General features: G+C 61.1%; 2 protein-coding genes across 2 annotated transcripts; one reads left to right on the top strand and one right to left on the bottom strand.

The window, feature by feature from the left end:
• Nucleotides 1–532: 532 nt before the first annotated feature.
• LOC120757859 (fibulin-7-like) lies at nucleotides 533–3789 on the bottom strand. Its single transcript, XM_040075517.2, has 8 exons — nucleotides 3721–3789; nucleotides 3119–3275; nucleotides 2771–2941; nucleotides 2476–2601; nucleotides 2202–2324; nucleotides 1976–2113; nucleotides 1752–1890; nucleotides 533–1019 (listed from the first exon to the last, which is right to left on the bottom strand). Exons 1-8 carry the CDS (start codon nucleotides 3787–3789, stop codon nucleotides 659–661), a joined length of 1284 nt encoding a protein of 427 aa, XP_039931451.1. The 3' UTR covers nucleotides 533–658.
• Nucleotides 3790–5590: 1801 nt separating this feature from the next.
• Nucleotides 5591–9813, top strand: LOC120757921 (C-type lectin domain family 18 member A-like). Its single transcript, XM_040075646.1, has 12 exons — nucleotides 5591–5690; nucleotides 6296–6474; nucleotides 6969–7193; nucleotides 7260–7357; nucleotides 7780–7901; nucleotides 7991–8098; nucleotides 8268–8360; nucleotides 8504–8610; nucleotides 8742–8871; nucleotides 8943–9039; nucleotides 9118–9209; nucleotides 9370–9813. The coding sequence occupies exons 1-12, from the start codon at nucleotides 5591–5593 to the stop codon at nucleotides 9405–9407; spliced, it is 1389 nt and encodes a 462-aa protein (XP_039931580.1). The 3' UTR covers nucleotides 9408–9813.
• Nucleotides 9814–13190: the final 3377 nt, after the last annotated feature.

Here is a 13190-nt window from a genome sequence, read left to right as displayed (position 1 = left end):
GGCTGTGCAGGATGTTCAGGGCAGCGTGTCGGAAGTTGTGCCTGCCCATGGCAGTGGAGTCAGCACAAGATGCTCCCTTCCAACCCAAACCGTTCTGTGATTCTCTGTTCAGCCCATCTCCTATTTTTATGCTGGGGGACTCTCCAGTGTGGCCCCAGGAACAGCGGTGCTGGAAGGGCCATGCATGCTGCACGACCCTGGATGGGCTTGGTAGCTCTATTGGCACCCCAACCTCTGCAAGGTGACCCTGCCATTAGCACAGCCACCAGCTGTCCCCAGGAGCCTTGCCCCAGAAGGGCAAAACATAGAGCAGGGAGGACACCCTTCCGACAGCCACTTTTCTTTTATTAGAGATTACAAGATGCAAGAAGCTGAATTTGCATGCCAAGTGCTGTTGGCTCACTCTGTCTTTCCCCTCTGTGTGCCGTGTGGGCAGAGAGGAAGGGGGCTGGCAGAGGCATGCACCCCCAGGCTGGTCCTTCCATTAGCCATGGGGTTTTTCCTATAGGGACACAGTTTTTGCTGTGGTGGCTATGAGAAAGCATTATGGGAGAGGGACATCTCCAGCAGGACAAAAACTGGGACTGCTGAGCTGAACCTGCTCCACTGCTCCCCAGGAGAGGCCCTGGCATGGCCCCACCCTTGCCTCCAAAGGGAATCAGAACACATAAGGGGACACAAAGGCCGTGACCTTGAAGATGTGCTTGCCCAGGAGGATTTTGTGGGAGAACTCGCTCATCTCCAGCTCCACCTCCAGCGTGGCTGGCCCGGCCACGGGGCTGGTGAGCAGCAGCTCTCCTGTCTGCCGGTCCGAGCGCCTTACGGCGAAGACGCCCTGGCCCCGTCCGCCCGTGATGGCGAAGCGCAGGCTGTCACCCACGAAGCGGGTGGTGGACATCTTGAAGAGGACGCGGGGCACGGTGCGGTTGGCCTGGAGCGGCAGGTAGTGGAAGGAGATGGAGCTGGCAGCCAGGTGGCAGGCTCGGCTCTCCATGGGGCAGGGGTTCCTCTCGCACTGGCTGCCAGGAGAGAAGGGTGCCACCGCTCAGTGCCGTGGTTTGGCCCCCAGGGAGCTGCCCTCATCCTTGCACACAAGCCCAGCCCGTGCCTCGGGCAGCATCTGCAGCCTTGCTGTCGGTCCTGTGGCAGAGCAACCCAAGACAGCCACATCCAAGCGCGCCCATCATCGGATCTCTGCCTCATCCCTCTTTCAGCCAGGCAAATGCCGTGGCTCACAGGCACACAGCTCTGGGTGACACTCTGAGGCTGGGACTGGGACTGGATGGGTGCCACAGTCCCAGCTGAAGGCCAGGGAGGGAGCCAGATGTGCCTCCTGTCAGGAGGAATCTGTCAGGATCAGGGATGCTCCTCTATTGGGGTGGCACAAAGCAGTTCAATCTCATAAGTGGGATGGCTGGGACTGCTGGAAGGCAGCTGATGGCACCTCATGGGTGCGCAGCAGAGGAAAATCAGCATCATTCTCCCCAGGCTGGGGCTCTGAGAGGGGCCAGGATCCTGGACAAAGCCACCACCTATTGGGGTGCTCTCACCTACACCCCCAGCATCCCGAGGCCATCAGGGAGCATTGCCAAGCACGCCTGAGCACCCCATGTGGCAATTTGCTACCAGTGCTGCCTGGCACTCCCCCTGCTGCCCCTGGGTGACACAGTACAGCCCCCAGAGCACAACAGGACCCATCACCCTGGGACAGGGCACGGCGCAGCCCGGGCCAAGCACAGTACGGTACTCACAAGGCAGAGGTCTTGACATAGCTGGTGTTGTGGCGTGGAGGGGGGCACTTGGGGCGCACGCAGCGGTGGCCCCCGAAGGTGTTGATGCAGAGGTCACCCTGGCTGCAGTTGTGCTGCTTCCCAGCGCACTCATTCACGTCTGTGGTGGTGACACGGGGTGAATGGGACTGTCCCCACTGTACCCCTCTTCCTATGGCTCCCTGCCCTGCACCCTGTGTTCCTACCCTCACAGGCGTTGCGGTCAGCATGGAGCAGATACCCAGGGGGGCAGAGGCAGCGATAGGAGCCGGGGAGGTTGAGGCAGTCATGGAGGCAAATCTGCGTCTGGGGGCTGGACTGGTAGAGCTGGCATTCATCCACATCTAGGGTGGACAAAATGGAGAATGGTCAGAGGTCCCATTGCCGCCGAGCCTTGGTTCCCTCCCTCCATCATCTTCACCCTCCTTTTACCTTGGCACACGCCACCAGGTTGCAGCTGGAAGCCAGTGTCACAGCTGCAGCGCCGGGAGCCCGAGCGGCCCTCGGCACAGCGGGGCTGGCGGCTGAAGGAGCTGTTGCTCAGTGTCACCCAGTCTGCAAGGGACAGCAGGTGTCACACGCAAGGGGAGATGGTGGGGGCCAAGGTTCCAGGGGGCTGCCAGGGAAGGGGGAGACAAGTGCAGCGTGGCCAGGTACTGTCCCCATGAGAATCCCCATCCTCCACATCCCAAACCCAGGCACCTACAGGAGTAGATGGGGCTCTGGCAGCTGGGGCCTGACCAGCCTGGGGGGCAGAGGCACGTGTAGCTCTGGTTGCCATCCACGCAGGTCCCACTGTTGGCACATGGGTTACTGGAGCAGTCATCAATACCTAGGGAGAAGGAGAACATGAGCATCAGCTGGAGAAGGGAATCCTTGCCCAGCCCCGGTGCCCATTGCTGCAGGCTCTGGGCAGAGCAATGGAACCCCACAGCTCAGGGTGGCTGAGGAGCCCGTCGGAAGGGCAGAGCCCATGGCAGCCCAGCCCTGCTCCACTTCACTTCTGCAGAAGGCTTGGGTGCCGCTCCACGTGCGGTTGTGCCGGCAGGCGCGTGTCTCCGAGCCCACCAGCCGGAAGCCGGCGTCGCAGACGAAGTGAACCTCGTGTCCCACCCGCAGGCTCCGGCCCAGCATCCGCCCGTTCAGGGGCACTGCCAGCGGCGGACAGATCTCTGTGGACAGACAGACATGGGTGGGGATGGACATTGCCAGCCTGGAGCCAACCCCAGCCTGACGGGGAGCTGGGGATCCCTTGGCCAGGCTGTTTGTGTGGGTCCAGAGATCAGAGCTGGCCCCGTGGGGATGTCACCCATGGGGATGTCACCCATGGGGATGTCACCCAGGATTACCGTTGCGTTTGGTGGCCGGTCTCTGGAGGCGGCTCTGCAGGATGGAAAGCTGGTGCCGGAGCCCGCGCGTGCCCTGCAGGTGGGCAGCCTCCTGTGCCACCAGCAGCTTCTGCATCTGCCGCACCACGCTGAGCGCCTGCTGCCAGTTCAGGCATTCCTGGGGGATCATGGGGACACCCCAGTCACCTGCTGGATTCCCCTGCCACCCTGCCACAGCCTGGGACGTTCCTTCCAAGCAGGCAGCATCTTTGGGGTTGGTTTGGATGTCCTGCCTTGGACAGAGCCCCTTCCCATCCCAGCTGGGGTCTGACCCTGGCTCTGTATCTGCTCCAGCCTCAGCCCCCACCTCCCAGTCCTGCTCTGCCACTTGGATGCTGTGGAGAAGCTGCACGCCCTGAGTGCATTTAACATCATTTCACTGCTTCAGGGGAAAAGCCCCATGACCACCCCCCTGGCCCTGGCAGCTCCACAGGTGCTGTGGCTGTGCCATATCCCCCACTCTGGGCTGCTGTCGGGGTGCTGGGGTGTGAGAGGCGGGTGCTGAGCAGCCCATAGAGGGAGGTCTGCTGTGGGGCTGGAGGGGAGGGAAGGTGGATCCTTACCTGGGAGCTGCCAAGGGGCAGCTGCAGGATGCCCAGGGCCAGCCAGGCTGGCAGTGGGATGAGGAGCATCATGCTGGGGCTGACTACAGGGGCAAGACGCTGTCGGTCCGTTTCAGCTCCCAGCCGCGTTCCTGCACTCGCTGGGATTTATCCGCAGCCTGTGCCCATGTGTTTGTTGGTTTTTCCCCTGCCTGAGGCCGAGCTGTAGGAAAGTTTCCCCTTGGCACTGGCTCTAGCCTCTCCCTTCCCTTCCGTTCCTTTCCCTCTCTGCACATCAGAGGCTTTGGGGCCTTTCATGTCCCGGGGCCAGCAGATACCGGGGCCAGGCGGTGGCTGTCACGGCACTTACGGTGGTACCGGCGGTGCCGGGCTCAACGCATGGCCAGTCCTGGCTCTGGGGCTCCCCGGCACGCAGAGATGCAGGATGAGGCTAATCCCACGCACTAGCTAAGCCTGGGAAACTCTCCTAGGAGAAAAGATGACTTTAGGCTCTGTGCAGGGGTCCTGCTCACTGCTGGGGCTGGGGCTACTGGGAAGGGTAAACCCAGGAATGCTGCAGACTCTACTGGACTCAGCACAGCTTTGCTGGGATGAGCTCAGCCCTGGCTGGAGTTGAGAGGGGAACCTCAGCGTGGTGCCACAGCAGCCTGGAGCTGGGGTGCAGTTGGTGTTGTGGTCTGCATTAACACGAGGGTCAGGGTTAATGTTAGAGTCAGCATTAGGGCTAGGGATGAGGTTAGGATTAGGGTTAGGATTAGAGTTGAGATTAACGTTAGTGTTAGGTTTGGAGTTAGCATTAAGTTTAATGTTTTTATTAGCATTAAAGAAATTGTTAGGGCTAAAGTTGGGTTTTATGTTAGGGTTAATGTTAGTGCAAAGATCAGTGCCAAGGGTTCAGATCCATATTAGCAGGAGGGTTTGCATGAGAATTGGGGTTGGCATTGGCATTAGTGCCAGGGTTCAGGCCAGGGTCAGGTTTAGACTCAGGCTGAGGGAACTGAAGCATTTAACCATGGGTTTATGCTGACACCCAGCTCAGCCCTCACAGCTGGTGTGTAGGATGCTCCCAGTCCCTCATGCCTGTGGCATTTCAGAATTCCTGAGCAGGGATGTCTGAAGCCACATCTGTGCCCTGTGCCAGGGGAGCACCCGGCATGGGTTCTGGGAGCCCTGTGCTGAGGCAAAGCTCTCATGGTGCTGTTGAGCTCCCTGAGCAGCCTGGGCAGTGGGACCCCTGCTTACCTCCAGGTGCCTGCCGAGACACGGCTCCCTCGGACCCAGCGTCTCTCCCGCAGCCGGGCCCCCGGCTCTCACATCCTCCCACCCTGTAACCACGCTGCCCGGCTCTCCGGAGCGGGTATTTGGCTTCATGCCTGCAGCGGTGTGTGTTACCTCCGCGGCATGTTTAATTCATGGGGCAGGAGGAAGGCCGGCAGCAGGGGCCCCCTTGCTGCCCCAGCCCCTCGCCTTCCCGTGTCCCAAAGTGGGCGCCGCTTGCGACCCCTGCTCCTGCCGCCTCCACAGCCCGACCCCGGCTCGGCAGCGGGGCTGGGGCAGAGCACGGAGGGCTGACCCCGCTGCGGGACATCCCGGCGGGGCTGCAGCCCGGGGCCCCGGGAGTTGTCTGCCACGTTCGCTCCAGCGAGCAACTGTTTTGACAGAGCTATTACTCACCCGTCAAGCTTTTGTTCCCGCTGCCCAGCGGTGCCTGTCTGGAGTCCTGAATAGGATCAAATCCTGCAGCCAGACACACGCACGCCGGAGAGCGCGGCCGAGCTCGCCCCAAAGCCGGGGCTGCTGCGGGGCGGCTCGGCTCTCCCCAGTCCTCCCTCCGGAGCTTGGGAGTCTGCTCCCCCATCCCGGGACCTACATGAAGCTCTCGGTCCTGCTGGTTTGCAGCCTCCTGCTGTGGAGGGTGGGTGAGATGAGGTCGGATGCTCCAGAAAAGTTGTCCCCGCTGGCTCCGGGAGGTAACTGGTAAAGGGGCTGCGTCTCCGGCAGCGGGGCTGGGAGGCAGCTGGTTTGGGGGGTGAGTGCGCCCTGAGCACCGTCCCCTTGGGCCAGACCAGGTGTGTGGGGGACTGGGTGGGTGATGGACACCCAGGGGTGGCAGCGGGGGCTTGGTGGGCGATGGGGGCTGAGGATGGAATGGGGCTGGGAGAAGGGGCATGGACTTGGTGATGGGATGGAGCTGTGGGCTCTGGGGCTGGTGTTGCAATGGAAGCAGGGGGCTCTGGGGCTGGTAATAGGATGGAGCTAGTGATGGATTATGGCTGGGGATCCTGCAGCTGGTGATGGGGGCTAATGATGGGTCTTGCCCAGTGGGGTCTGGATCCTGGCAGGACAGAGGGACAGAGGCAGGGGAGCAGAGGGGGTACATTCCTGGCAGTCAGCCCACCCGTGTGAGACAGGGGCCCAGCGGGCTGCCCGCCCCCCGGCCCCTTGCCCCTTTTGTGCTCCCAGCCCAAAAGCTCTTTCTTCTCTCCCCTCAAATCTCCATGGAGACCCGGGTGCCTTCCCGGTATCCCTGGCTGCAGTCGGACCCTTCAGGGGGAATTCCCACGGCCCCCTGAAGGATCCGGCCATAGCCAGGGATACGGGGAGGGCACTTGTACCCCTCAGCCCCCTTGGCCCCATCCCTATCCCCTGCTGTTCCCCCCAGCTCTCAGCTCGAAGGAGACCTTCCTGGTGCTCTCACTGCACAACAAACTGAGGAGCAAAGTGCAGCCCCCTGCTGCCAACATGCAGAAGCTGGTGAGCCCCCTTGCAGATCCCGTGTCCCCCACCTTCGATGTCACATCCTCCTTCCACCCCACGGCCAGAGAGGCGGACAGCCCATGGGTGATACACAGTAGTTTGCTAACACGCTAATGAAGCAGAAGCTGGCTGGTGTGGGGCCCCTGGGGAAGAGCATGCCACCGGCACTGCCACATCCAGGGCACACCAAAAGCAGGGCTGGTCCCTTGAGGCGCCTTTTGGGGTCCCCCATGTCCCTCTGATGCCTCCTAATCACCCCACGCCGGCGCGTACCAAGGACGCAGCAGGGCTGGCTCTTGGGAGTCCTTTGTGAGGTCCCCCATTCCCTGTGATGGCCTTTGATATTCTCCAACCGCCTCACACCTGAACACACCAAAGGCAGGGCTGGTCTCGAGGGGTCCCCTGCCCTCAGTCACCTCCTGGACTGTCCATCTTGGTGGTCCCCACACCCCTTGGGCTGTTCCCTGGGTGGCTCACGCTCATCCCCGCAGGAGTGGAGCGAGGAGCTGGGGCGGCAGGCGGGGGCACGGGCGGCCAGCTGCCTGGAGGGCCCGGCTCCACCACCAGCCCCGCAGCTGGGCTGGAGCGAGGTCCTGCTGCCGGCGGGCACCGGAGGCTTCGGGGCCGTGCTGGAGCTCTGGTTTGCCGAGGGACGACGCTACGACTACAGGACGGGGCGCTGCGCCGGCAATGCCACCTGCCGCCATTACACCCAGGTAGGCACGAGGGGCACAGGGGGGCGGCTGGCATCCAGAACCCCGGTGACAAACGCTCTCCCACAGCTGGTGTGGGCCACAGCGGGGCAGCTGGGCTGCGGCCGGCACCGCTGTCCCGGCCCCCAAGGCCCCAGCGAGGCCTTCGCCTGCGCCTACTCGCCGGGGTAAGGGGCTGCAGGGTGGGGCCGGGGCGTGGTGGGTGCGGCCGGGAGGGGTGGGGCTTGGTGCCAATGGGCGGGGCTTGGCGTGTGGGTGGGGTCTCGACAGGTAGGGGCATGGGTTGACCTATAGGATGTGCGGCAGGGGATGGGGCGGAGAGCTTGTCCTGGTGGTGGGTGGGAATGTGCACTGCAGTGCGTGGGGCTGGGTGATGCTTGGAAATGCAAAGAGGGCTGTGTTTGAGAGGCGGGAGGCGTTGGATGTTCTGGGCGGGGTTATGGATGAAGTGGGCGGGGCTAGGGGAGGAAGGCAGGGCGGTGATTTAGAAATGGGTGTGGCTTTGAGATGTGGGTGTGGCTTGACCCAGAAAGGGGTGTGGCTTGCGCGGGTGGGTGGGGCATCTTCCTCCAGCTGCCTGTGGGGACAGGGGCAACTGGGAGGTGGCCGGGACGCCCATCCTGCCCTACAAGCAGGGACCCTGGTGCTCCCTCTGCACCGCTGGCCTCTCTGGCTGCTTCAAGTCCTGGGACCACAGCGGCGGGCTCTGCGGTGAGTCGCCCCATCACCACAGCCTCTGCATGACCCTGGTGATGCTGCCTCCACCCCTGATGCCCTCCCTGTCACTCTGGTGTTTCCAGAGGTGCCCAGGAACCCGTGTCGCATGAGCTGCAGGAACAGCGGGCGCCTCGACATGAGCAGCTGCCAGTGCACCTGTCCCCCCGGCTACACGGGCAGGTACTGCCAAGGTGAGAGAGCACCGTGCAGCCTCCAGAGGCTTCTGCGTGGCTGCTGCAGGGCATGCATGTGCATGGTGTGTGCAGGGCCTGCGTGGGCACAGCCGGTGCAGTGTGGGCAGCACAGCCAGCGCAGGGAAGGGACACGGGCTGCAGAGCTAATGCAGTGCTGTGCCCACAGTGAGGTGCAGCGGGCAGTGCCTCCACGGAAGGTTCAGGAAGGAGGAGTGCTCCTGCCTCTGCGACGTGGGCTACGGTGGAGCTGAGTGTGGCAGTGAGTCTGTGCCCACCTGCATGCTGTGAGGTGGCATCAGGGATCCACGGGGGTGGCAGGGGACCCCAAAGTGGGGCAAAGGGTGCTCTGTGGGCCCATCTCTGCTGGCACAAGGATCCACCTGCTCCAATCTGTGTCCCCAGCAAAGATCCACTTCCCCTTCCATGCCTGTGACGTGCGGATAGACAGTGACTGCTTCATGGTGTCCCCTGAAGCCGACACCTACTATGGAGCCAAAATTAAATGCCAGGTGAACTCCTGGGGTGCTATGAGAATCTCTGTGCAGCTGAAAAGTGACTGCAGCCTCCCTTGGGCATCTCTTCTCTGCCTGGAGCGGTGCTGTGCCATGCAGGTGAGGCAGACTCATTCCCTTCCTCACAGGAGAAAGGAGCGATGCTGGCCCAGATAAGAAACCAAAAGGTTCAGGACATCCTGGCTTTCTACCTCAGCCGCTTGGAGATGGGTAACAGGGTGACAGACACTGATTTTGAGACTGGAAACTTCTGGATTGGTGAGCATTAGCCAGGGTACAGGGTGCCCGGGGTGCTGGCAGACATGCCAACCCACCTCCTGCTCCCCCAGGTCTCACCTACAAGACATCCAAGGCTTCCTTCCGCTGGGATGTGGGTGAGCCATCCTCGTTCACCAGCTTCGCTTTTGGGCAGCCAGACAACCAGGGGTAAGTGGACTTAGAGGACACCGAACTCTGCATGGTGTCACTTCTGGCTGGCTTCACCACCATCCTGGTGGGACACAGGTTTGGGAACTGTGTGGAGATGCAAGCGTCAGCCGCCTTCAACTGGAACGACCAGCGCTGCAAGACCCGAAACCGGTACATCTGCCAGTTCGGTGAGTGAGCGGCTGGGAGCCCTCCTGTGCTTTCCTGGCTGTGCTGGGCCCTGGAGGTGCCAGTCCCCAGCTCTGCTGTGTCTGTCCCTTGTTGCCAGCCTTGCCCAGACCTCTGTGTCTCTCCTGGGGTGGGAGGCACTGACTACACATGCCATTGCAGCCCAGGAACACATCGCCCTGTGGCAGTGGGACCCCTGAGCCGGTAGCCCTGGGAACCGGCCAGCGCTGGCTGCTGTGCTGAACCTGCGGCTCAGGAGGACCCTGGTGCTGTGCCAAGCCTGGACCACTGCTCAGGAGGATCTCTGCACAGCTCTCTCGTGGAGGGAATGAGGGGACCCATGGCAGTGGGACCTGGCAAGAAGGGGTGTGCTGTACATCATCCCCGAAACGGCATCTTCTACCCCTCACCTTTGTCTTCTACCCCTCACCTTCGTCTGTCACTGTCACTCTGCAACACTCTGGGCAGGAGATGTCCCTTGCAACAGCCAGGTACAAAAGCATTGTCCTCAAAACTGGCAGCTGGGCTGTGTCAGGACTGTGGTCTCAGTGTGACGAGGGGCCAAGGGGGCTCTTTGGGGGTGCAGACCTTGACACAGCTCAGGGTGAGGACTGGGCTCAGCTCTGAGCCATCGTCCTGACCTGGGTGAGAACGCCCCAGCCTGGGTCTCTCACCATCACCTAGTTGTTCATCATCTTCCTGGTCATTAATAAAGGTCTTCTCTCCCTTGGGAAGAGCAGTTTGTCTCTTTTTCCTCCCCTAAGCCCACCAGACTCTTGCTAGCCACAGCCCACATCCTGCCTGCACTGGGTGGAACCTCCAGTTTCATCTCTGGAGTGGGTTCTGAGGTTGCAGGAGCCAAGGCCAGCCTTGGCTGAACTTGTCTTCAGCACGTGGGGCTGTCTTGGAGGGACAGTGTTAGCCAAGAGCTGCTTCTTCCAGCCCCAGGATGGCTCCAAGGTTCCGAGTCACAGCACCCCATGTGCTGGGTGCAAACCTGTGCCCCCAGCATTGGTGCGTGCCACTGCCCTCCTCCTTTCACAACAGCCCACTCCAGTGCTGGGCTGGGAATTAAAATGTCTTCAGCCAGGGTGTTTCATGTCCTCTTGGTTGTGCACTGTCTCAGTCGAAGGAAGGCACTATCCACATCGCTGGGCTGGCCTTGGGGCCCCGGGCAAACTGGGCAAATTCAGGGTGAAATGAGCCGGTGGCCAGGAGGGCAGGGTCCAGCAGGGGAGAGGCAGCAGGGGATGGAGTTGGAAAGGAGCTCAGGGAGGATAAGGTGAGGCTGGAGCTCCCGGGGGCAGAATCCAGCAAGTGAGGCAGGAGGATGGAGCTGGAAGGATGAGGATGGAGATCCCGAGAGCAGAATCCAGCAAGTGAGCCAGGAGGATGCAGCTGGAAGGATGAGGATAAGGGTGAGGATGGAGATCCCGAGGGCGGGGTCCGGCAGGTGGGAAGGGGCGGGAGAATGGAGCTGGAAGGAGCCCAGGGAAGATGAAGGTGAGGCCGGCGATCCCCGGGGAAGGGTGAGGCGGGTCCCCGCGGTGCCGGCAGTGGTGCGGGCAGGGTCGGGCAGCGGGGCTGCCCCAGAGCCCGGTGCGGGGCGCGCCGTCCCCTGCCGTGCCGCGGTGGTGCGGCCCGCGCCCCCCGCCCGGCGGTGGTAGCGGCCGGTGGCAGCGCGCTGGGTCGGGTGCGGGGCGCGGAGCGCGGGGTGCGGGGTGCGGGGCCGGAGCGGGGCCATGACGCTCTTCGGCAGCGGGGACACGGGCTGGAGATGTGAGTACCGGCCGGACCCGGCCCTCCACCCTCCCCGAGTGCCCCTTCCCCCGCGGGATCGGCTCTCCTCTCGCACTCCTTCCCGGAGAGATGCTCCGGCACCGGCATGCTCGCCCGGCACCGGGACGCTGGACCGGCACCCGCAGCTCTGACCGAGGCGGGGGTGTCCCCCTGCAGCCTTCTAGCGCCTCTAAGGCTCCCCATTCCTGGCACAGCACGCTCCGGGATGCCCACCACAGGGGTACCTGTCCCTCCTCGGGATGCCTCTCCATGCCATCGCCCCCAGGACATGGATGTCCTCCCAGTACACGGATGTCCCCATGCCATGACTCCTCCACACCAGCTGCCCCAGGACTAGAATATCCTCTCAGTACTGGAATGCCTCTTGCCATTCTCTCCTAGGCAGGGATTCCTCACAGCACTGGGATGTCCCCATGCCATTCCCTCCTAGGACAGGGATTTCTTCTAGTTCTGGGTTGTCCCCATGCCATTAACGCCAGGTCAGGGATGTGCTCTCAATACTGGGATGGTCTAGACTGCTCTGATGGGCTGGTGTGCTCCCTGATGATTTGAGAAGCTTCAGCATGGGCTTCCCTGGTGCAATAGCATCCACAATGTTACCCATGGAACATCTGATCACACCTACTGTGGCCAAGGGTGAGTGTGAAAGAGGGAGCCCTCAACTGTCTCCTTACCCCAGTGGCCACAGAGGTTTTGGAGTGTTCCAAAATCCCAAAATTAAATATAGGGAGATATTCACCAAGCACAGCATCAGTGCCTTTCAAATATACATGCAGAAAATAGATTCAAGCTGGCTTTAATAAGGATGTTGGCTGTGAAATCCTAAAAAAGGGATGATGAGCAGCACCGGAGAGGTGAGATGTGGCATCACTGAGCTGTGCATCCAGAGGCATCTCCACCCCACATATCATCACACGTGTCTCAGCAGCCTTCAGGAGGATGAAGCGGCTGGGCACAGGGCTTCCCTCATCCCTGGCACCCAGCTGCACTCACAGGCATCCCACTGGCCTGCATATCCCTGAAAAATAACCCAACCACCCAGCAGGAGTGATAGCAAAGGTGGATTCACCACACTGGTGGGAAACATCTCTGCAGGTTAATTACCATCATCGTCAGAGGGGCTTTCTGCCACCCTAATTGGAGCCTGCCCAGCTTTGGGTCCTTGAGAAGGGGCACCCGTGGGAAAGGATAAAAGCTGCTACATTTCTTGAATGACCCTCTGTTGCTCCTGTCCTTCCCAAACACAAATCTAGAGAGATCTGCCAGCCCCCTGCTTGTCCTGTGGATGCTCTGCAGTGGGACGTCTCCAGCCAGGAGAGAAGCGTGCTGGGAAGCTGGTACCAGAGACGTGTCTGTGTGGGGTAGGACATTGGCATCCCCTTTTCTTTACACTGCTCCTTCCCATCCTCTCCCCTCAGATCTGGATATGGCCAGGGAGTCCAAGCTGAGCCGGGCCAGGCAGGGCCAGCAGTGGGGCAACGCCAACCCAACCACTCCTATTTGCTCCAGCTCCCAAATGTGCTTTCCTCACTGGTTTTCCACAGGCTGTTCTCAGCCAAGCATTCCATCTGCAACCAGCAGGACTCTAGTAAGAGCATCACAAGGGCCTCTGGCCTGCGCCCAGAGTCCTGGTTCCCCCTGTGCTCCCCAGTGTCATGTTTCAGTTCTGTGTCCCTCACTTCTCAGTTGTCCTTTTCTCACTGGGAGGAACTTGTTCTGTATTTCTAATTTGCTCTGGCAAAAGAGTGCATTGTGTTGGAAAGAAAAATAATTTGTATTTCTTTTCTCTGGTTATTTGACTCCAATGTAGTTTTTAACCATCTGAAGTGCTGAGTTTTGTACCCCATTTTACGTGCTGTCAGACACAGCCCCCAGCGCAGAGGGCTTTCCTGGATGCTGCCTTTCCTACAGCTCAGCCCAGAGGCATGAGTGCAGCTTTGCTCTGTATCCCAATGGAAAATGCCCAGAATATTCCTTACCAGCCCACCACGGTGCAGCTTGGCAGACAAGACCCAGACTCCACTCCATCCCCAGGAATAATCAGATTCCAAGGAAGCCCTCAGCTCCCCCTGAACTCCTCAAGGACAGTGGGAACAGAGGGGGTGACGCCGACTGTAGAAGTACATCCTTCCACTTCTGCCCATGGCTGGCAGAGGCCCCAGGAGGGCCATGCAGGCGGAAGA

This window comes from Hirundo rustica, chromosome 11 (assembly GCF_015227805.2).
Source record: "Hirundo rustica isolate bHirRus1 chromosome 11, bHirRus1.pri.v3, whole genome shotgun sequence".
Taxonomy (NCBI): Eukaryota; Metazoa; Chordata; class Aves; order Passeriformes; family Hirundinidae; genus Hirundo; species Hirundo rustica.
The sequence above is the reverse complement of the archived record's forward strand: the minus strand, read 5'-3'. Positions and strand labels throughout refer to the sequence as shown.